Source organism: Nomascus leucogenys, chromosome 10 (genome assembly GCF_006542625.1).
Source record: "Nomascus leucogenys isolate Asia chromosome 10, Asia_NLE_v1, whole genome shotgun sequence".
NCBI lineage: Eukaryota > Metazoa > Chordata > Mammalia > Primates > Hylobatidae > Nomascus > Nomascus leucogenys.
Genome location: NC_044390.1, coordinates 47,264,146 through 47,286,469, shown reverse-complemented (window position 1 = coordinate 47,286,469; position 22,324 = coordinate 47,264,146). Strand labels below are relative to the sequence as shown.

The following is a 22,324-nucleotide window of genomic DNA, read 5'->3' as shown; positions in this document are numbered from 1 at the left end:
CACCCAGATAATTTTTGTATTTCTAGTAGAAACCAGGTTCCACTATATTGGCCAGGCTGGTCTCAAACTCCTGACCTCAAGTGATCTGCCCGCCTCGGCCTCCAAAGTGCTGAGATTATAGGCGTGAGCCACTGCACCTGGTCAGAGTTCCCTACATTGTTGAATAAAATATAAGATGGTAGAAACCTAACAATCTGAGAATTATAACCCAATTTTCAGTATTGCAATGCTGGGTCATGTTTTACTATTTGGCTCCCGATGGGAAGAAGCCAGGGGCAGCCCTCAAAGCCACCAGTGCTCCAAAAGGAAAGGCCAACGGGGGCTGCCAGGCGTGTGCTAAAGCTGTATCCTCCATCCAGAGGCTCATGGCTTCTGGGGATCCTCAAGAAGCCTGAAGACCCAAGAGAAATAGGGGAACTTCCTCAAGCTCACAAAGAGAGCAGCTGCACCCCAGCCCCGGCCCCTGCTGCTCTGCAGATAAGCGCCAGGTATGAAATGAGGGCCAGTCCTCGGAATTGTGCATTAACAGGCGGGGTTGAAGCCTCAGGAATGAGGTGATGGTAAATGCTTGCACATACAGATTTAACATTTTTTTTTTTCCCCTCTTAGAGACAAGGTCTCACTCTGTCATCCAGGCTAGAGTGCAGTGGCTTAATCAGAGCTCACTGCAGCCTTGAACTCCTGGGCTCAAGCGATCCTCTGCCTTCTGAGTGGGTGGGACCACAGGACTAGTGATAGCACGGAGAAGATGGAAATGACACCGAGTCCAGACCAGCAGGGGGACATTCTACAAGCTGACAATCTCCGTGTCCCAGCACTTCAGACAGCTGAAGCCCGTGAAGCCTCAGACAGCTGAGGGCTCCTGGCAGTGAAGCAGCCTTCAGGCCCCAGAGCACCCAGAGAGCTTCTCCCAGGGTCCCTCTCTCTCTAGCACCAGCAGTACCTGGGCTGCAGGGAGGTCGGTAGGGGTCCCCGGGGATTCCTTCATGTGATAAGCTAGACATGGGGCCCCAAAGAGGCTTCGGGGCTTGAGGAAGATAAATCTTTATCAGATGATTACAAAGGAAGAGTGTGGCTGGGCAATGTGGCTCACGCCTGTAATCCCAACACTTTTGGAGGCCCAGGCAGCCAGGTCACTTGAGGTCAAGAGTTTGAGACCAGCCAGGACAACATAGTGAAGCCTCATCTCTAGTAAAAGTACAAAAATTAGCAGAGTGTGATGGCGCATGCCTGTAGTCCCAGCTACTCGGGAGGCTGGGGCAGAAGAATTGCTAGAACCCGGGAGGCAGAGGTTGCAGTGAGCTGAGAAGGCACCACTGCACTCCAAGCTGGGGATGGAGCGAGACTCTGTCTCAAAAAAAAAAAAAAAAAAAGGAAGAGGGTGTATAGTCTGGGGAAGTATTCTCAGTAGTTATAAAAGTGTTAAGTCTGCCTGGGTGTAGTGGCTCATGCCTATAATCCCAGCACTTTGGGAGGCCAAGGTGGGAGGATTGCTTGAGGCCAGGAGTTCAAGACCAGCCTGGGCAACATAGTGAGACCCCTATTTTTACAAAAATGTTTTTAATTACCCAGGCATGATGACATGCGCTTATGGCCCCAGCCACTCAGGAGGCTGAGGCGGGAGGATTGCTTGAGCCCAGGATTTCGAGGCTGTTGTGAGCTATGATCAAGCCACTGCACTCTTGCCTAGGAAACAGAGCAAGACCCTGTCTCTAAGGGAAAAAAAAAATTGTTAAATCGGAACATGCAGGTATTTACCATCACAGGGAACACTGATAGTATTTTTTAGCTTTGAATTTCCATGCCTCTGCTGAAAATTCCTCATCTGCTCACCTATTTGACCCATCTTTCCCTCTAAGTTTATTATCTATTTATAATAGTATTTTAAAGGCCTCGTCTTCCAGTGCAGCATCTGGGTCACCTATGCTTCTGCTCTAGTGACTTTCTTTCCATGATTGTGGGTCACAGTGTCCTGTTTCTGTGGGTGTCGTATACACTATTTTTTACATTTCAAGCTGGATGTTCTATACTAAAGAACAGCAGAGACTGGAGAAGACCAAAGGGTCTTTCCATCTCCCAGAAAGGGCACCCCTTTTCCTTTCAGGAAGCTTTGCTAAGGGGTTGACCTCTGCACTGAATCAGGCTTAAATAGCTTCAGATCCCCTCTGGCTTCAAATCACTTTCTTTTTTTGAGACAGGGTCATACTCTGTTGCCAAGGCTGGAGTGCAGTTGCAATCATAGCTCACTGTAGCCTTGACCTTGACCTCCAGGGCTCAAGCAGTACTCCTACCTCAGCCTCCAGAGCAACTGGGACTACAAGTGTGTGCCACCATGCCTGGCTAATTTTTTATTTTTTAAATTTTTTTGTAGAGATGGGGTCTCACATGTTGCCCAGGTTGGTCTCAAACTCTTGGCCTCAAGTGACCCTCCCACCTCGGCCTCCAGAAGTGCTGGGATTACAAACGTGAGCCACTGCTCCCAGCCTGGCTTCAAATATCTTGAAGGGGAGGTGTGTCCCCTGCCTGCAGCACGGCTTTGGGATTCAGACACCACAAAGCCAGATCTCTGTGCTTCCCAGCTGTGCCCCAATTCCAGTTTGGGTGATTTTATATCAGGTCCCTTCTCTCTCTTACTTTCCCATATTTTGACCTAAACAGACTCATACAAATATAAACACATAGCCCCGAGGTCTGGAGCCAATGGCTGCTTTCCCAGAGTTGAGCACAGGTCAAAATTGGTGGCGGGAGGTGCCAGCTACATGCACACAGTCCCATGCAGCCTGCAGTGACTTTCCTGCAAACCCTTCAAGTGTCTCAACAAACCTGAGAAATGCAGTGAAGAAGCTCTCTTACGACCCAGAGAGCCCTATGTTTATCCAGACACTCCATTAGCCGAAACTACACTTTCCTCAGTGCAACCAGTTCACAGAGTAACACTGGGCCAGGGCGCTGGAAGAAATCTGTAGTTGCATTTTACACATTTGGGATCAAGCTAGCCTTAAAGAGTGACTTATGGTGGTTGAAAGACTGGAAAACTTGGATTTCAGAAACTGATATGTGACCAGACACACGAAGCATTAAGAGTCCCTGCTGTCAGAATTCCAAATGGTTAAACTGACTTAGGGCGCAGCTCTGCCTCTTTACAAAGAGCTGATACGCTGTCCTCCGGCAAGCACCAGTTCTTTGATTCTTGTAGACAAAGTGCCTATTACCCAGCAGGAGAGGTTTTGACCAGCAGAAGTGTCCAGTGTTAGCACTGGCACCTTACTGCCTAGTCTCGGTGCCACTATTAGACCTGAGGAATGATTGAGGGCTGATGTCGCTGTGGCCAGGCTCTCCACGACCACCCTCACCAGCCCTCCTCGTCAATACACGATGCCTGGATCAGTGGCATAGCAGGGCCAGGGGAGCATGTAATCTTGAGCCTCAGGGACTGTTCTGTCCTTGTGAGGACACAGATAATGATGGCTACCATCTCTCAAGCTGTATTACCTGTGCCAGGCCCTGTTGAAACATGCATCATCTGGCTGCGTGCTCCAGGTCACCCTGGGAAGAAGGTGCTGTTAGCAACCCACGTCATAGACAAGGCCTTCCTGTAGAAAAAGCATACAGGCCTCATCCCTCTCAAATGTACCTGATATAGGCACTCAAAAAGAAAGAAAAAAGCTGTGTATATTTATGTACACACACAAATACACACAAACAGATGTATATATATGAATATATGCATATATATATACATATATATACTGACTTCGTTGACTTGGTGGATTACAATTTTCACTGACAATAAAGGCTTCCATGTTCTTATTGCAGGTTTGCTGGTATTCAGGATCATGACCTTTGAGCGGTAAAAAATCTACTAGAGGCCAGGTACGGTGGCTCAGGCCTGTAATCCCAGCACTTTGGGAGGCCGAGGCGGGTGGATCACTTGAGGTCAGGAGTTCGAGACCAGCCTAGCCAACATGGTGAAACCCTGTCTCTACTAATAGCAAAATTATAGCCGGGCATGGTGGCAAGCGCCTATAATCCCAGCTACTCAGGAGGCTGAAGCAGAAGAATCCCTTGAACCTGGGAGGCAGAGGCTACAATGAGCCAAGATCGCACCACTGCACTCCAGCCTCAGCAACAGAACAAGACTCCATCTCAAAAAAAAAAAAAAAAAGATACTAGAAATAATGTTTTTCTTTAATCCAAAAGTGGAGGAGAGGGGATACAGGAAAAAACACTTCTCCACTATATTGTCAGAGGCTATTAGATAAATGGTTTCTGCAAATTTAGTTGTGTTTATTTACAAAAGTCCTAATTTTCATGCATACCCACTTATTTAATAGTGGAGGCTTAATCTTTTTGAGGTTACATATGAGATTTTTCTTGAATACTCAGAATAGCAGCCTGAATGTCTCAGAGCAACAATCAAAAGAAACCTGTACAAATACAACAAAGTGTGAATTGTAGAATCAAACAGCATATGGGTGTTCGCTGTTGAAATGTTTCCATTTTTCTGTATATTTGAAGTTTTTCATAATAAATTGCTGGAGGTGGGAGGGGAGTCACCTGCAATGATTCCATCAAACCTTGACTTCTCGTGGAACTTTCACAAAGCCACTATTGGGAAAACACATGTGTATCCATGTTTGAAGGTTTATCATTTATAGCTATAAAAGAGAAAAAAATTAAAGTCTTTTCACCAAATGCAATTTAGAAAAGAGAAACAAAAGGAAAAATCTCCCATAACTTCACTTATCCGGTTATACAGTCTTTTAGAATATTCATGTAACTATTGTGTATATATTTGGCTTTATTAGTTTGTAACCTTTTTAAAAATTGTATGTAATCTGTTTAAGGGCTGCATGGTATTCCATCATGTTATAGAAATGTGTTAGCAGTGGCAGAGAACCGAGTTACCCCAAGTAACTAGAGACGAATCCGTACGTGTTCACAGCAACTTCAATTTTTGCCCTGTCAAAAGAAAGAATTCGACTGAGGGGCATAAAGCAGAAAAAGAGACCAAGGCAAGTTTCAGAGCAGGAGTGGAAGTTTATTAAAAAGCTTTAGGCCAGGCATGGTGGCTCACACCTGTAATCCCAGCACTTTGGGAGGCCAAGGCGGGCAGCTCACGAGGTCAGGAATTCGAGACCAGCCTGACCAACATGGTGAAACCCCATCTCTACTAAAAATAGAAAAATTAGCTGGGTATGGTGGTGTGTGTCTGTAATCCCAGCTACTTGGGAGGCTGAGGCAGGAGAATCGCTTGAACCCGGGAGGTGGAGGTTGCAGTGAGCCAAGATCGTGCCACTGCACTCCAGCCTGGGAGATAGAGCAAGACTCCGTTTCAAAAAAAAAAAAAGAAAGAAAGAAAGAAAAAAAGCTTTAGAACAGTAAGGAAAGGAAAGAAAAGGAAAGTATTATACAACTTGGAAGGACAAGCAGGCAATTTGAGAAACCAAGAGCGCAGCCTGACCCCTTGACTTGGGGTTCTACACGTTGGCCTACTTCCAGGATCTACTTCCAGGATCTTACATTACTTCTCCCCACTCCTGAGATCTTACAGGGAAGCTGCTGATCAGTTTCAGGTGTTTTCTATCTGTTAGGAGCCTGCCTGTTCCCTAGCACCAGCTGTGGCCAATTACTTTAGAGAAACAGTTAACCACCACCTGACCATCACGTGATGGTGGCCCAACACTCCTGGTGTGTGTAGCGGGGACCCTTCTCCTGCCCTGCTCATACCTGACTACCTACCTACTGTAACAAATGTACCATACCTAGGAACACTTTGTAAAAACAGATTATTGGGACCCACCCTATAAAAACAGATTATTGAGACCCACCTGATAAAAATGAATCTCCAGGTACGATACTAAGAAATTTGAAATGAAAGCTTACCCTGTGATTGTGATCCTGTATTTGATCAGTGGATCAAGCAAATTAAGTGTGTGTTAACTAATCAGGTAAATTAATGCATTTAATAATGCATTAATTAACATACCGAATTACCTAATTAGCACACAGTTAATCTGCTTGATCCACTATGATCAAATACAGCATTGTTTTTAAGTTTTTGATATTATAAACAACAATCACAAACATCCTCACCGGTGCCTCTGCACACAGAAACAATTATTTTCTGAGAATAATCAAGTGGTTTGTTTGCTTTTTATTTTTTTTTTTGTTTGTTTGCTTTTTAAAAAATATTTTAGGCTGGGCGCAGTGGCTTACCCCTGTAATCCCAGCACTTTGGGAGGCCGAGGCGGGTGGATCATGAGATCAGGAGTTCGAGACCAACCTGACCAACATGGTAAAATCCTGTCTCTACTAAAAATACAAAAATTAGCTGGGCATGGTGGTATGTGCCTGTAATCCCAGCTACTCAGGAGGCTGAGGCAGGAGAATCACTTCAACCCGAGAGGCAGAGGTTGCAGTGAGCCGAGATCACACCATTGCACTCCAGCCTGGACAACAGAGCAAGACTCCATCTCAAAAAAAAAAAATTTTAGTGATGAAGGAACTATGAAGTAACTGCAACTCAAGGACGACCCACCCCACCACCATCAGGGAATTCGAGGGGAGACTGGCAGTTACTCAGGGATCCCAGGAGTCAACTGGGAGTTAAGAGTCCTAACAACCCTAGAAAAAAACTTTCAAAGACAGAGGTCTTCTCATTAATCTCCAAATTCATAGAGGTCTTGCCTAAAAGGGCCCCCCTTGAGCATACAGCTCTGAAATTGGCTAACATCTTCTGCTGTCTCATTTGATTTTAAAGTTCACATTTGTGAAGGGCTCTATTGTACAACATGGTGACTATACTTAGTAACAGTGAATTTCAGTTAATAACCTGAATTTCACTGAGAGTAGGTTTGAAGTGTTCTCATCACAAAATGAGTGTATTAGCATCGCTCATAGCTCATTTAGCCATTACACAATGTACACACATTTCAAAACATATTGTATACCATAAATACATACCATTCTTATTTGTTAATTTTAAAAATAATAAAAGTTCTCTATCAGTCCCATAAATTATAATTTTCAGGCATCTGCAAAGGCAGCATGTTTTGGTTTAAATGTCTTTCCAAATTTTATATGTATAAAATAAATACATGTGTATTACATATGCAAAAACTAATACATAAATTTTATATATATAAAGTCAACACACTCGGGGTCACTGGGATGAACCAATTTCAGTGCCTGCAGTCTAATGTTTAAAATCAAAATGGTACAAGGTCACCACCAAAGAAATTGTAAGCCAATGTTTCTCAAACTAAAACCCTTGGACATACTCCCAGAATCCCCTGTAAAGAAATGTATACTGTACTCACAGTTGAGAACCACTGGCTTAGCATACAGGGACCGTATTTCTTTTCTCTCCTACCCAGCACAGGCCCAGTGCTCAGCAGAAATTGGGGCACCACCTTTCCACTGAGCAATGGAGTGAGTGAGTGAGTGAGTGTGTGACTTATTTATTTATTTAGGAGACAGGGTCTCACTCTGAGTGAGTGAGTTATTTATTTATTTTTTTATTTTGGAGACAAGGTCTCACTCTGTCGCCCAGGCTGGAGTGCAGTAGCGCAATCCAGGCTCACTGCAGCCCTAAACTCCTTGGGCTCAAGACATCCTCCCACCTCAGATACCCGAGTAGTTGGGACTACAGGCACGCACCACCACGCCTGAATAATCTTTTTTTAAATGTTTTGTAGAGATGGGGGTCTCCCGATGTTGCCCAGGCTGGTCTCGAACTCCTGGGCTCAAGAGATCCTCCCGCCTGCGCCTCCCACGGTGTGAGCCACCTTTGATCTTATTGCTATGATTTTTTTATTGATAAAAACTAATATTCTGAGTCTCAAGAAAGCTTTCTGAAACTATCAAAGGGACCCAGGCGGCGCATCACTACCTGTGAGGCCGACCCCACTCACAGCACAGACTGCAAGTGAGGCTTAGAGATGGGAAGTGCCCTAAGCGAGGTTAAACAGCTAGTTAGCAGCAGACACGGAACTAGAACCTAAGCCTGGTGTCCCAGCTTCGGTGCCCGTGCTCACAGCGGACGCTTCCTCGGCTCATCAGTAAGGTCGCTGATTAGGGAAGACAAAGACCTCATCCCACCGTCCCCGTCCCATTTCCGCCCTCCCAGATCCCCAACCTCCTTCGAGTCCTCTCCAAGTCGCCTCGCCTCGCTCCACTCCAGGCATTCCACATGCCTTTACCCCAATCCTACTGCCTGTCCCCCAAAAGATGTAGGCGGAAAAGGCCGCAGGAAGCGAGCCCACTCCTCCCCACTGCTCAGCTACACCCCCTACGATGCTCTCAGTAGCCGAATCCCTTTCCAGGCGCATGCGCCCCCGAGGTGGGCGAGCGTCGGTGATGTCACGCATAGCTCCATCTCCGAGCTCCGAGAGTCTGCGACAGCAGCTGCCAGTGCGTCATCAGAGGGCGCCGGAAGCGGTCCGAGAATGAAGAGTAAGCGGGGCCACGAAGTTGGAGAGGGTTGGGGACGTTAAGGGTCGGGGTCTTGGTACTGGTGCGTGAAATGGGTCCGGGCTACCTGTCGCTGCGGAGTCCTAACAGGACCACTACAGGAATGGGCCCACCCTACATAAGAAGAACTGAGGGCTGGAGCACGGGTTAGCCTGGCTCGACCTCTGAGCTAGGGAGGGATGTCAGGGCTGGAGGCAAGTTCTCCCGGAGGCTGCTCAGTGGTGTGCGATGCTAGAGGAGGGTTCCGGGCCTTGGCCCAACTTGGCCACTACCTCCCGGGGTGACCGCGGTCAAGACCCTGCTCCTTTCTGCGAGCTGGTTTCACACTCTTACCTGATGCAAAGCGCCGAGAGCTGCTGGGGAATGATATCACTAACCCAAAGCTTTGGTCCTTAGGGGTAGAAGACATGTGCCAAGGAGAGGCGTGTAGACACCGTTAAGACTGGGCCTTCGAACAGAATTTTTATTTTTCACCTCTGCCATTTTCTACCTATATGATCAAGTAGATCGTCTCAGCATGTCTGAGCTTCAGTTTGCTTATGCACATAAGTGTAATGAGAAAAAATATGTGTACCTTGTAATGAGGTTTCTGGCAAGTAATGAGTGTTCAGTAATTGTTAGATGTGTATTGTTGCAGAAAGACTTCCAAGTCTGTTACTAAGCACCTGTAACAGGTGAAGCAAAGTTATCAGGCCCCGCAAGTTGGTCTCTACAGTTTATAATCCCCATCTTCCATTTGAGGGAGAACGAGATGCTATATATAAAACTTGCAACCACATTGGTTTGCTTGATCAAACAAACATACCTGGCTGGGTGTGGTGGGACATGCCTATAGTTCCAGCACTTTGGGAGGCTGAGGCAGGGGGATCACTTGAGGCCAAGAGTTGAAGACCAGCTTGGGCAACAACATAGCGAGACCCTGTCTCTACAAAAACTGGAAAAAAAAAAAAAAGAGCCAGGTGTGGTGGCACAGACTGTAGTCCCAGCTACTCAGGAGACTGAGGTGGGAAGATCACTTGAAACCAGGAGGTCGAAGTTGCAGTGAGCTATGATTGTGCCACTGCACTCCAGCTTGGGCAACAGAGCAAAACCCAGTATCAAAACAAACAAACAACAACAACAAAAAACTTGCAACCACCTTGCATCAAACATTCTCAGGGAAGTACAAGAAAGCATGGAATTAAATTTACAGAGTACAGTGTAAATTAACATTTTCTACCTATTTAGCTCATAAACCAGGCCTTAGTAGTCCCATTCTTATACCATTCACACCTGTACTCTGTCCCCAATGCCATGGTTTTCTTCTTTCAAAAAATTAAGAAACAGAAGTGTGGAATTTATTTTAGAGGTTGAAACTTTATTGACCAATGTATATTTTGAGTTTAAAGGAAGAACTGTTGTATTTTATCAGTTCAGGACAACCATCGATTATATGATACATTATAATTTCATATTAAAATGTGAAGAATCTTTTTAAACATCTTACAGTTAAGAAAACCTATTTCTAACCATCTACATCCTAGACAGCTATATTATATAACTTTTAATGAGTTACCTGTTAGCAAGTGCTCAAGCTTCTAACTTGGGGTATTTTAAACCAGTGCAACTGAAAATGTGATCCACTGACCTGCAGTAATATCTGGGAATATGTTAAACACTCAGGATCTAGGGTAGGAGGCCAATAATCTGCATTTTAATAAGATCCCAGAGATTTTTACACATGTTAAATTTTGAGAAGCATTCTTTTTAAACCATGTGCTTGGAACTTCTAGCATAGATGTGGCCAGAGGGTGGGATAAGAGGCATCCAAGAAAGCTTTACTCTTCATACCAACCTCATCTTCTCCTACCTCTGAATAAGTAGTTGTTCTGCTATAAGTGTAGTTCTTTTCTTTTCTTTTCTTTTCTTTTTGAGACAGAGTCTCACTCTGTCACCCACGCTGGAGTGCAATGGCACAATCTCGGCGCATTGTAGCCTCTGCCTCCCAGGTTCTAGCGATTCTCTTGCCTCAGTCTCCCATGTAGCTGGGAATACAAGTGCCAGCCACCATCACCGGCTAATTTTTGTATTTTTAGTAGAGACAGGGTTTCACCATGTTGGCCAGGCTGGTCTCGAACCCCTGACCTTGGGTGATCTGCCCGCCTTGGCCTCCCAAAGTGCTAGGACTACAGGTGTGAGCCACTGCGCCTAGCGGCATAGTTATTTTCATAGTTAGAAAAGTCTTGGGTCTTACAGCCATACCCAACAAGAATTGATCATTTTTTTAATCCCCCAGGTGTGATCTACCATGCATTGTCTCAGAAAGAGGCGAACGACTCTGATGTCCAGGTCAGTTCTCGGCAGGAGGTCCAGGAGCAACAGAGGTGATGGGAAAGATGGCTCAGTAGCTTCTGAGCCCCCAGCAGTGATTGAGATGTCCTTTCCCACATCATACTCCTCATTTTTCTGGCAGACATCTAAGGCTGGATCAAAGTCTGTAGTTCTCATGACCTGTTCCCATGTGCCAGCCTCCTTTTCTGTTGTGCCAAAGTCAAGTTTGGTAAAATGAGGCTTTTCTTAACCTTTTATCATCTCCCACTGTGTTGGGGACACCAGGCTGTGCCCACATGGTGGGCAGCATCATTCAACCTTGTCACTGTGCCCTCTGCAGTTCTGCAGAAGGTGTGCAGTCACATATCATAAGTGAAATTTACAGATTATATCTGGATGCCTCGGCCTGCTTTGTCAGTTTCGCAAAAGTTCCTCTTGTGGCTCATAATGAGAGCGTTACCTTGAAAGCAAGATTTTGAAAGACCAGTGTACCTTTATTTTGCTTCTCCATGAAAGACGAGCCACTTAGGTATTTAAGAGAATCAGATCATTGTCCTATTATAGTCACAATGATGACAGTGAATTAATTTTTAGTTAGCATCTACAGGTGCAAAGCTGAAGCAGAGTTCCCACCATCATACTGTGAGCTCCCTCAAAGGCTATGTGTACCCTATCTTCCCATCCCCATTGCTCTCCCACAGAGGGAGGGCTGGGTTACTAATGACAGATCAGCATCAGTCTGTCAGCCTCAGTCTTAGCATTTAGCACCTGGCTAGTGCAAAAAGAGCTCAGGAAACAGCCCAGCCAGGAGACAGGCCCTCAGGAGAGAGAACTGCCCAGGGCTGTGGCAGGTGCGAGGGCAGTGGCGTTGCCACCAAATGAGGAATCCATTATTGGAACTCCAACTTGAGAGGTAGTGAGCTTGGAGGGTTTTTTGTTTGTTTGTTTGAGAGTTGCACACAATTACGACAGTCATTTTTCCCAGAAGTCCTCTCTAAGAGCCTGTGCTCGTTCATGGTAAGTTGACGCCCTGCTCTCAGTGACGCCCTTTGGAGAGAGAGATCCTGGGGCCTGAGATGCTCTTGACGGTACCTTCCTCCAAGTGATGGTCTGCGGGGCGGGAACGGACCTCTTGGAGAGTGGCCACACCGTGCCCACAGAGCTGGAAACCCAGTTAAGGAGTATTGTCCTAAGGGCACAGTGTCAGGGTCCCTGCGCCCTGAGGCTTGGCCAACCCTGGAGCCCTAGTTTTGCTGTTTTCTGTAGTGTTAGGATCACTTCCTCCATAGCTTAGTGCTACTCTGAGCTCACTTTCATCTGGTCATGCCTGGTTGAATATCTTTGTTATACATTTCACAAGCTTTCTCTTCTGCCACGGATGAGAGAAGTCTTCTTCAAGATAGAAAGGTTTTGGTCCTCATCAGAATAACCTCAGAAAAGCAGGGCCAGAGCAGGAAGTGAGCGTTTGACATGCTGTTGTGTGTGACAAACGGTCATGAATTGGTGTGTGAGTGTGACTTACATCTCGGCAACCGTGGGTAGCAGACGCATGGCAGATGAGCAGGTTGTGAGCCTCAGTGGGTAGAGGGATGGGCCCCATTTGCTCTTGCGGTAGCTGCCGGGAATGGCGGGCGGGATGCCTGGGATCCTGGGCTGCCCAGACCGGAGCAGTGAGCGCTGCACCCCCTTGTCCGCCTGCAGCCTTCAGGAGCACAGCGGGCCGAGGCCTTCGTGAGGGCCTTCCTGAAGCGCAGCACGCCTCGCATGAGCCCGCAGGCCCGCGAGGACCAGCTGCAGCGCAAGGCGGTGGTCCTGGAGTACTTCACCCACCACAAGCGCAAGGAGAAGAAGAAGAAAGCCAAAGGTCTCTCTGCCAGGCAAAGGAGGGAGCTGCGGCTCTTTGACATTAAACCAGAGCAGCAGAGGTAACCCGAGCTCCCCACGTCTTTCTGCCCTCGGTGCTTACCCTTCTTGGTGTGTGAACTTGGCTGAGTGGCTGGGGAGGCAGCCTGGGTCCACCTAAGCTAAGGGCGCCTCTCTGTTGTCTGCCACAAGAGGGCAGCCTTCCTTTACCAATCTGGGCTGTGTTCCGCAAGGCGGGTGAGACAGGACTCATTCTCTGGCCTCTCTCCTCACCTTCACGAGTAAGACGCGTGCAAGTACATCTGTTGCCCGTGGCAACAGGCTGTTTGTCCCTCGGCTTTGTTAGACAGAAAAGAGGAACTGATATGTTTTTAGTGTGTATCACTTTGTAGCTTTTAATAGAGCCAGACAGTCACCCACTGGGGTTTCATTGCCAAAGCAAGATGTTGCCCACACGTTTCAGAAGTTTCCAAAAGGGATGCATCACTGTCCTGTCCTGTGGGAGGATGTCTTCCTCCAGCCCACCCTCCATCCCTCCTTGGTGACGGGTCTGAGTGTGGGTGTCTTGGGACTGTCTGTAGGCTTTTGCTTGGAGATCAACGGCCAAATAGCCTCCCACGCTCCAGAAGACGCTTAAAGTATGCCACGCTGTTTCCGGCCCCACTCAGGAAATCAGCTGGGCCTCAGGTGGAGAAGGGGCTGCTGCCTCCCAGGATTTGCCTCCCAGGTGGAGCCCAGGTTGGGTTTGAGCTTAAGGTCCTCATTTCTCTAACCTAAGGCTTCGTGGTAACAGATTGCCCACAAGGTATCAAGACTGGAGATAATGGCCCAGAGGAAAGCTGTTGGGGTCCTTGCCCCTGCTCCCCCCTTCTCCCCACCACTTGCTTGCCCACCTTCCAGACCAGCCTGCTGCCTCATATGAGGACATGTGTAACAACCAGCAACCCCTGCTTTATTGGGGGCTTACTAGGTTCAATTTCACATGACAGAAAACCTCAAAATAACAGTAGCTTCAACAAGACTTACATTTATTTCTCTCTCATGAAAAGAAGTCCAAGTGGACACCGCCCTGGCCTGGTGTGGTCCTACCAATGAGGAAACCGAGGTTAGAGAGGTGAAGGTTCTTGGTCTCAGTTATCAGCTCAATTGCTCGTCGTAGGATTTGCGCGTAGTTCCTAATGGTCCCAGGTTGCAGTTGCTGGCATCAAGCCAAGCTCTGGGCTATTTGGACATTGTCATCCCAAGCTCATGTTGTCTAACTTTTTCCCTGTTTCTGACTTTGCTGCAGATACAGCCTTTTCCTCCCTCTCCATGAACTCTGGAAACAGTACATCAGGGACCTGTGCAATGGGCTCAAGCCAGACACGTAAGTTGCATTCCTGAAGCTTCGCTCTTTGGGGTGGATCTCAAGTCTCTGATCATTGTAAATGCAGCTTCAGGAACCAGCGTTGATATTGCCTGGCTGCAGACAGTTAAAGACCTAGTTGCTTCTTTTGGAACTTTTTATCATGATGTAAACCAAGAGCTTCTGTTTACCCTGCAGGCAGCCACAGATGATTCAGGCCAAACTGTTAAAGGCAGATCTTCACGGGGCTATTATTTCAGGTAATTTACCTAAGAGCGTGTAGCATATGGCCATCCAGAGGTTCACACTGTCACTCTGTGGAGACCCGGGGCGTGTGTTCCGTTGGACACACTCCTTACCGTGTGGATTCCCTAAGATGGCCCCCGGTCACCATCATCCCCACGCTAAGGGTGGGAGATGCTTCTCGCTGGCTGTCTTAGCCAGTCCGGCCATTTGCTGGACACACCCTAAGTGGTCTCTGTGTACCTTCTCCACACAGGGACCCCTGTTGGTACCCTAAAGGGCACAGTGGCTGCGAGCACTCACCCACGGCCTGGAATCTTGAACACAGAATCCCTTTCATCCAATGCTGTGGTTTCAAATGTCAGCTACACCTGACAGCCCCCAAGGTGACATCTCCAGTGTAGGTCTGTCCCCTGAACTCCAGGCTCAGGCATCCAGCTGCCCACTTGACACAGCCACCTGGATGTTCAGGGGGCATCTCAGACTTTACACAGCCAAAGCTGCCCCCGATTCTCCTCACAACAACCCCTCCTGGTCTTTTCCATCTCAGTTAATTACTCAGTTATCTACACTGGCTGTTCATGCCAAAAACCTAAACAGTGTCTATGTTTCTTCTTTCCTAATTTCCTCTAATCCTTCGGAACATCCTACTACCTAAATTCAGCCACTGTCATTCCCCAGATTACCTCAGACACAGCTCCTCACCGCACCAGGCAGCCGGAGTGCTGGTTATATAGAAATCAGAGCGCGTTCCTTCCCTGCTTCAAGTCTTCCGGCAGCGTCCCATCGTATGGGAGTAAACCTGCCTCCTGCTGTGGTCTAAGGCCTCCCCGCTCCCTGGGGCAGCAGGCCTTCCACACTGCCTTCCTCCTGCCCCGCCTCAGGGCTTCGCCTCTGCCCCTTACCACTGCCCGGGAGTTCTCCTGTGTGTGCACAGACCGGCTTCTCATTGTTCAGCCCTGCTCCAATGCCACTCCCCTGAGGGTCTACCATTGCAAACCATGACCCTCCACACATTGCCCTGTCCCTACTCTTCATAGCACTGGTTGCTGTCAGAAAGTAGAATGGTGTGGTTCACCGTGCATCACTCTGCCTTGCTAGAACCTGGGCTCCATGAGAGTAGGATCCAGGACTGCCTGTTTCCGTGCTGCGTCCCTGGCATCTCCTGAGGATGGTGCAGGCATTCCGCAGCTGCTTGGTGACTCTGTCAGCTACGCTGAGGCTCGGGTCAGGACGACGGAAGGGCTGCTGCTTGTGATGGTGGCTCATCTCGCAGTGCTGGCTGCTGGGCAGCTCTGCAGCCAGACTCACGTTCCAGCCAGCATCCTGGGTAGTGCATGGTGGTGTTTGTGCAGATCCTGCAACGGAGACCTGGCTGCATCAGAGCAGCCAGACTGTGGGCCCTGATGGTGCTCGGCACGTATGTGACCTTTGATTCCAGAATCCTGCCCAAGACCCCTGTGGTCACAGACTCTCCGAAGGACACCTCATAGGAACAGTCCAGAGGCTGCAAAGCCCCAGGGAAAGCCTGGGTTCTCGTCGGTTACGTCAGTGCCCACTGTTGAGCCCCCACCCCCTGGGTGCTCTCTTCTTTCGTCTGCTAGCTCAGAGGGTGGGACCAGCACCCCCAACCCCTGAGGCCTGCTTGTCTGTGTTTCCCCCAGCACCACAGAGGCCTGAGCCTGGAACTGTCCTTTTTCTTTGCAGTGACAAAATCCAAATGCCCCTCTTATGTGGGTATTACAGGAATCCTTCTACAGGAAACAAAGCACATTTTCAAAATTATCACCAAAGAAGACCGCCTGAAAGGTATGTAGGTGTTTCCGAGGGCATTGCTTGCGGGCTGTGGCTCCCAGCTACTGCGTTAGCCTTTTCCTCAAGGCTCCAAGAGTTTGGTTTGACCCCTCAAGTCAGTGCAGATTGCAGATACTTGCTGAACCTGCATTAAAGCCTGCAGAGACTATCCCCTGCGCCCGTGGCTCCGCAAGAGGTGTGTGTCAGTGCAGCCAGCAACCCCAGCCAGAAATGGCCAAGAGGAAGGAAGACCTGCTTGGCCATGCCTCAGGGGACCTGGGTCTGTTTGGGCCCCAGGAGAGGGCCTCCACCTGCCCCAAGGCTGCTGCTCCCAGAGGAATGTAGCCAAACAGGCAGCAGGGTAGAAACAGGAGCGGCGCCTGTCCCTGGAGTTCTGAGCTGTGTCCTTGGCAATAACACTTGGGTTCCATCGGTGGCCAGCATTGCTCTAGCAGATACTTTGGGTCTGCCAGGATTTCTACACCCCGCCTTGCCCACAAATCCAGAGATATCAAACCATAGTTAGAGGGTTTTGTTCCTTTAATTTTTTTTTTTTTTTTTTTGAGACAGTCTCGCTCTTTCACCCAGGCTGGAGTGCAGTGGCGCAATCTCGACTCACTGCAGCCTCCACTCCCGGATTCAAGGGATTCTCCTGCCTCAGCCTCCCGAGAAGCTGGGATTACAGGCACGCGCCATCACGACCGGCTAATTTTTGTATTTTTAGCAGAGGCGGGGTTTCACCATGTTGGACAGGCTGGTCTCAAACTCCTGAACTCAAGTGATCCACCTGCCTCAGCCTCCTAAAGTGCTGGGATTATAGGCGTGAGCCACTGTGCCCACCCTTCTTCCTTTAATTTTTGAGCTTGGTTTTTCTTGTTGCTTCCCTTATTTTCCTACATATCCTTCTACCTCACATTGTAAACCTCAGAAAGTGGTGTAAGAGTTTCCCCACAGAGCATAAAGCCAGGAGCCCATCTGAAAGTTAATGTGGGAAAACCAGTTTCTGGCAGGTGTTCTGGGACTTTCTGGTTCTGGGAATTTGGTGTATAGCCTTTGACCCTGAAGATTAGGTGCCAAGTTACATTTAGCACGTGACTAGATTGACCTGTGGCAGAATAACCACACGCAACCCTAATGCCCCTCCGCTTGTGGGTTTCCCGTTTCCTATTAGCTTATTTTTTTCATTCAATGTGTTCTGAATAATATTCTACCTAAAAGTAAAATAATAAATAAATAAATATTTTTCCTCATCTTTTTTTCTCCTCCTGCCTTTTTTTTTTTCCAGTTATCCCCAAGCTAAACTGCGTGTTCACTGTGGAAATCGATGGCTTTATTTCCTACATTTACGGGAGCAAATTCCAGCTTCGGTCAAGTGAACGGTCTGCGAAGAAGTTCAAAGCGAAGGGAACGATTGACCTGTGAATTCTTTGCTGTCTAAGGCAGTTGTTTATGACAGCTGAAAACTGGACACTCCCTAAATGTCCACCTTTCAGTGAAGAGATGCTTAAGCCAATTCCATTTCTAGACCACCTCCAGCCAGTGGCGCTCCGAGTTGAGGATGTTGAACAACATGGCAGGGCCGCAGTGTACTAAGTGAAGAAGTCAGAGGACAGAGGAATTTCTCTTTCTAGGAGATCTTCATTTTGTGTGACTCCCATGGGGAGGAACAGACTGGCAGGAAGCACACTAGGGTTAACACTGGTTGACTTGAATAGGATTATTCGATTTTTAAAAATACTTTTCCACGTTTTCTAAGTGCTCTATGATAAATCAGTTGCATCTGTGATAATACAATACACATGCGGACATAAACAGGGATCAAATAAAGGAGGTATTGCTGCAGTCCAGCCAGGTTGAAAGGGAAGGGGGTCCCCAAAGGTCCACTGGATGGCAGGTGTCTACAGAGGTGCGCCTTTGGGTGGAACTCTGACCCACCTCAGGTTTACTTTGCTATTTCAGGAAGGTTGAAGAGGATTGAAGGGTGAGTTCCTAAGTGACTTAGGGCTTATTCACTTCAGGAATCGCAGCTGGGGTGGACCCCAGGAGCAGAGCACTGCGTGCAGCTGTGCCCATGCATGGTCGCCCCGGCGTAGTGAGATGGGACCTGCCGCAGCATGCCCACTCCTGAGCTGCCAGGCTGAGCCATGGAGGACTGAAAGGAGGTCGCCCAGCATCACCTCCCGAGGTGAGACCTGCTGCAAAAGCCAAGCCAGCAGCATTGACACCCTTTAATGTCTTCACCATTTTTGCTGCTGAAAGACTTGGCTTTTCAGTCTGACCCTGGCCCTCTGTGACGATGTATCTGTAAAGCCAGTGGGTCAGGCCCTTCCATGCAGGGCCAGAGGAAAAGCGGGCCCAGGGCTGCAGTGAGAGCGGGGCAGGGGACGAGCCTACTAGATGGGTTGGAAACATGGCTCAGAGGGACCAACTACCCCTTCCCTTTGAGGAGCAAGTCTCTGCCGATCAGCAAGGCAAGGCCAGGAGCCCTCCTGGCAAAAGGCAAGCCACAAATCTGTTCTGCAGGAGAAGCAGCAGTGCCGAGGCTTTGCGTTCCTGGTAACTTCCACCCAAACCACACCAGAGAGAAACACCATGGTGGAGAAGGGAAGTGGGAACGCTGACTGCTGTGTGCCAGGAGAGTAGAAAGGCCCAGGTCTGTGCCACCGCCCCTCCCCATGGCTCATAGTGCACCCAGAGTCTCACAGGGACCAACCCGGTGCCTCGGTCCTGCTTCCATCTGTGCAAGTGTCCTCCGCTTACCAGGGTGTTCTGAGGCAGCTCAAGTGCTCTCCCCCAAGCAGCACGCAGTCACCGCTGCCAGTGATGCACACACGCACAGGCTAGGCACATGGAGCCCAAGTACACTGCCAGCTTGGACACTGGGCCCGGCCCAGCAACTGCCTTGTGGTGTGGCTGTCCTCATCTGCCACAGGAAGACAGACTTCGAGGGACCCCTTGCCTAAGGCCTCGCTGATTCAAGGGTAGAATTGAGATTTGGACCTAATAGGCTCCAGAACTGTGCTTTGAGCTATAGGGTGGCTGCAGGGTGAGACGGATGCAGTTCAAAGCGCAGGATGTGCTGCCTTTATTACCTGCTTTCCCGCTGAGCAAATCCCTGTCTTGAGTGGGAAGTGGCATCTATTCCCCCAGCCATCTGAAAGTGCTGTGTTCATAACCGAATAGGTGCTGTAGCTTCCTAGCCATCCCACTCTTACCCACCCCTCTGCAGTGTAAAAGGCATCCACTGTTGTGTAAATACACAGTTGCTTTCCAGAAAAGTTGTTGGTACCACTTGCCATGTGAAATCTGTTTTTCATTTGGCGCAGACTCAAGTTTCTGTGTGAGTGGCGGTTTAATTTGTAGATACCTCTCCCTCTCCCACAAGGAGACATGGTGAGGGTGCTTGCCGGCCACAAAGCTGCCGCTGTGCCTGCCTGTTGCTAGGATACGCTGTTGTCCCCATGGCCCACCCAGGGATCATGTCATTTCCCAGGTAGAGGAGGGAAAGGGGAGGGCCCAGCTGGGCAGGACATGGTTCCTGATGAGGAACAGCTGCAGAAAGCATGACCTGAGGCCCAGGAGCAGGGGCAGGGGCCAGGGCTGCCATGTCTCCACAGGCTGCGGCACAGCTTGTCATGGAGGGTAATGTGGTGCTTTTTGGCCCGATCTCTCCCATGTCCACTGTCCAAGAAGCAGGACCCTGGCAGAGCTGAGGCCTTGGTCATGTGGTCCCACAGGATATAGAGCCACATTCGCCTTGTGTAAGCCTCCGTGCACCAGAGAAAGTGTCAAAGAGGAGAGAGAGAGTGGTTAGCAACTCGGAACAGGACCCAGAGGCTACAGGACTGGGAGACATCAGCCTAGCAACCCACTGTTCAAAGAGTGGGGCTCAGGGACCCTTTACATCTTCCCAGTGCCCAGCTACCATACGGGGTCTGCAGAGGATAGGCCAGAGCCTCGGGGGAAAGGATGAGGTTCTTGGAGAAGAAAGGACAGCGTGGGCCATGGCTGATGTATCCGTCTGCTCTAATCTTCATAACAAAATGCCACACACTGGGGCTGCAGCATTTTCTCACAGCCCTTGAGGCTGGAAGCCAAAGATCAAGGTGCTGGCAGGGCTGGTTTCTCTAGAGGCCTCTCCCTTCTTGTCCTCACATGGCCTTTCCTCCCTGTGTGCAAGGAGAGTGATCCCTGGGGTCTTTTCCTTGTAAAAGGTCGCCAGTCCTATTGGATCAGGCCCTATTCTTATGACATCCTGAAAGTCTCTCTCCAGACAGTCACAATGGGGGCAAGGGCTTTATCATATGAATTTGGAGACCCAAGTCAGTCCACAGCCACCCCGAAGCTCTCCCAGCCAGGACAGACTGGTTGTGCCTCCCAGAAAGGCTCCAACAGCCACCTGGCTCCCATCCTCAGACACTGGCCTGGCCTTCTCATCCCCTCATATGGGCTGCTTGGACCACTAGCCAGTCCAGCCAGCCCCACTGCTGGCCCCTGAGCTGCCATCACCACTGGATTCTGTGACATGCTCATACAGGAACTTGGGTCCAGGGCTGCTCCCTCCAGTACCCGGGGCCCCTGAGCTGCCCAGTTCCCCTTCACTTTTGCAAACAGCTGAACTCCTCCTCCTGCTGGGGCCAGGCACAGTCTGGATGGGGGAGGAAATGCGTGCACAGGTGGGCAGGATGGGCAGAGAAGTCTCCCTGGAGCAGGGGCTCCGGCTCTAGGCAGCTGTGGGTGTGAAGAGTGTATTCACACCAAGGCTCAGGGTGGGAGCCCACAGAAGCATCATGGAGGACCCAGGAAGGCAGGGGAAGCCTGCGAGGGTCTGCCCTCTGGGCTCAGGCAGGCAGGAGGAGAGGCCGGAAGGGGTATATGGCTGCCAGGAGTGAAGAGATGGCAGAGATGCTGGAAAAGCCCTAATCCATGGGGCAGGAGGTGGAGTTCTGCTGATCCATTCATGCAGTTCTGAAGTCTTGGGGACCTTGGTGCCGCCATCTGTCAAGTGGGGCCATCAGACTAGACCTAGTGTTCCTGGAATGGCATCCTGGAACTTCCCACATCAGAGTTAGTGGGTGCACATTCAGAGCAGCCAGATCCTGAGCTGCACCTCAGACCTACTGAATCAGCCTTCGGAGGCAAGACCCAGATAGCTGTGTGTTTACCTAAGACCCCAGCTGATCACTGATGTTTGAGGACGCTGGGCTCCAGATGGTGTCTAAAGTCTCTTCCAGCTCTGAGGTCTGGACTGTGATTTCAGACTTGGGACTCTCAGGCCGACATTTTCTGGAGGCTGGGAAGGATCATCAAATGACTGATCTCCCAGGTTCCAAAGAGTAAACAGGAACATCCTGTTTTACCAGAACCATAAATTCTGGTAAAAAAGCTTGCTTTCTGGACAATGGCTTTAGCTTTAATTTAGTTTGCATTTCTTAGCTATAATGTCTAATTAAGACACCTGTTAAATGTCTATAATATTAATTTAATAGAAGGGGTTCTAATAGAACCATATTGGAATTGTCCATTTAATTAACCTCGTGGGCCTTTAATGGATGTCTTAAATAGACATCATTAACAAGAGTGGTAGACAAATTAAAATTAGAGTCAATAACATTCTTGGTAATTTTTCCTGAGCTGTGAAGGACAAGCCTTGCTAACTAGACAGGTGCAGAGATAGGCTGTGTTCACAGGAGGGTGGGCGCTGCTGTCCTAGAGGGCATCTGAAATGGATAGGCCCCATAGACAGGCGCAGAGACAGGCTGTGTTCACAGGAGGGCAGATGCTGCTGTCCTAGAGGGCATCTGAAATGGACAGGCCCCACAGACAGGCACAGAGATAGGCTGTGTTCACAGGAGGGCGGGCACTGCTGTCCTAGGGGGCATCTGAAATGGACAGGCCCCAAGTGGGATTCAGCTATTCTGTGTCTTGGTCCACTTTGTCCAAAAAAGATAACCTCCAGCCATAGGAGGCAGGTCTCAGGAGCAAAGACCTTCCCTTCCCTGTGCCTTTTACAGAAAACGTTTGCTGGGCCAGGCATGGTGGTTCACGCCTATAATCCCAGCACTTTGGGAGACTGAGGCAAGAGGACTGCTTGAGCCTGGGAGTTTGAGACCAGCCTGGGCAACATAGCAAGACCCCATGTCTACAAAAAAACATTTAAAAATTGAGCTACGCATGGTGGCATATGCCTATTATCCCAGCTACTCAGGAGGCTGAGGTGGGAAGATCACTTGAGCCCAAGAGGTTGAGGTTGCAGTGAGCCATGATTGTGCCACTGCACTCCAGCCTGGGTGA

The 22,324-nt window shown here is 49.1% G+C and overlaps 1 protein-coding gene across 2 annotated transcripts; it reads left to right on the top strand.

Moving 5' to 3' along the window:
* The first annotated feature begins 8,389 nt into the window (after positions 1-8,389).
* Positions 8,390-19,308, top strand: POP4 (POP4 homolog, ribonuclease P/MRP subunit). Of its 2 annotated transcripts, none has more exons than XR_004031972.1 (7): positions 8,390-8,457; positions 10,751-10,803; positions 12,487-12,710; positions 13,937-14,014; positions 14,192-14,253; positions 14,493-16,045; positions 17,316-19,308. XR_004031972.1 is itself a non-coding variant. In XM_030820287.1 (7 exons), exons 1-7 carry the CDS (start codon positions 8,451-8,453, stop codon positions 17,450-17,452), a joined length of 663 nt encoding a protein of 220 aa, XP_030676147.1. In that variant the 5' UTR covers positions 8,390-8,450; the 3' UTR covers positions 17,453-17,872. The 2 variants fall into 2 exon arrangements, 1 of the variants encoding a protein (XP_030676147.1); XM_030820287.1 differs by having other exon boundaries at positions 15,944-16,045; positions 17,316-17,872.
* Positions 19,309-22,324: the final 3,016 nt, after the last annotated feature.

Coding starts and splice junctions, on each gene's coding strand:
- POP4 (XM_030820287.1), top strand. Junction 14,015..14,191: donor AATGGGCTCAAGCCAGACAC/GTAAGTTGCATT, acceptor TTTACCCTGCAG/GCAGCCACAGATGATTCAGG. Junction 16,046..17,315: donor CAAAGAAGACCGCCTGAAAG/GTATGTAGGTGT, acceptor TTTTTTTTCCAG/TTATCCCCAAGCTAAACTGC.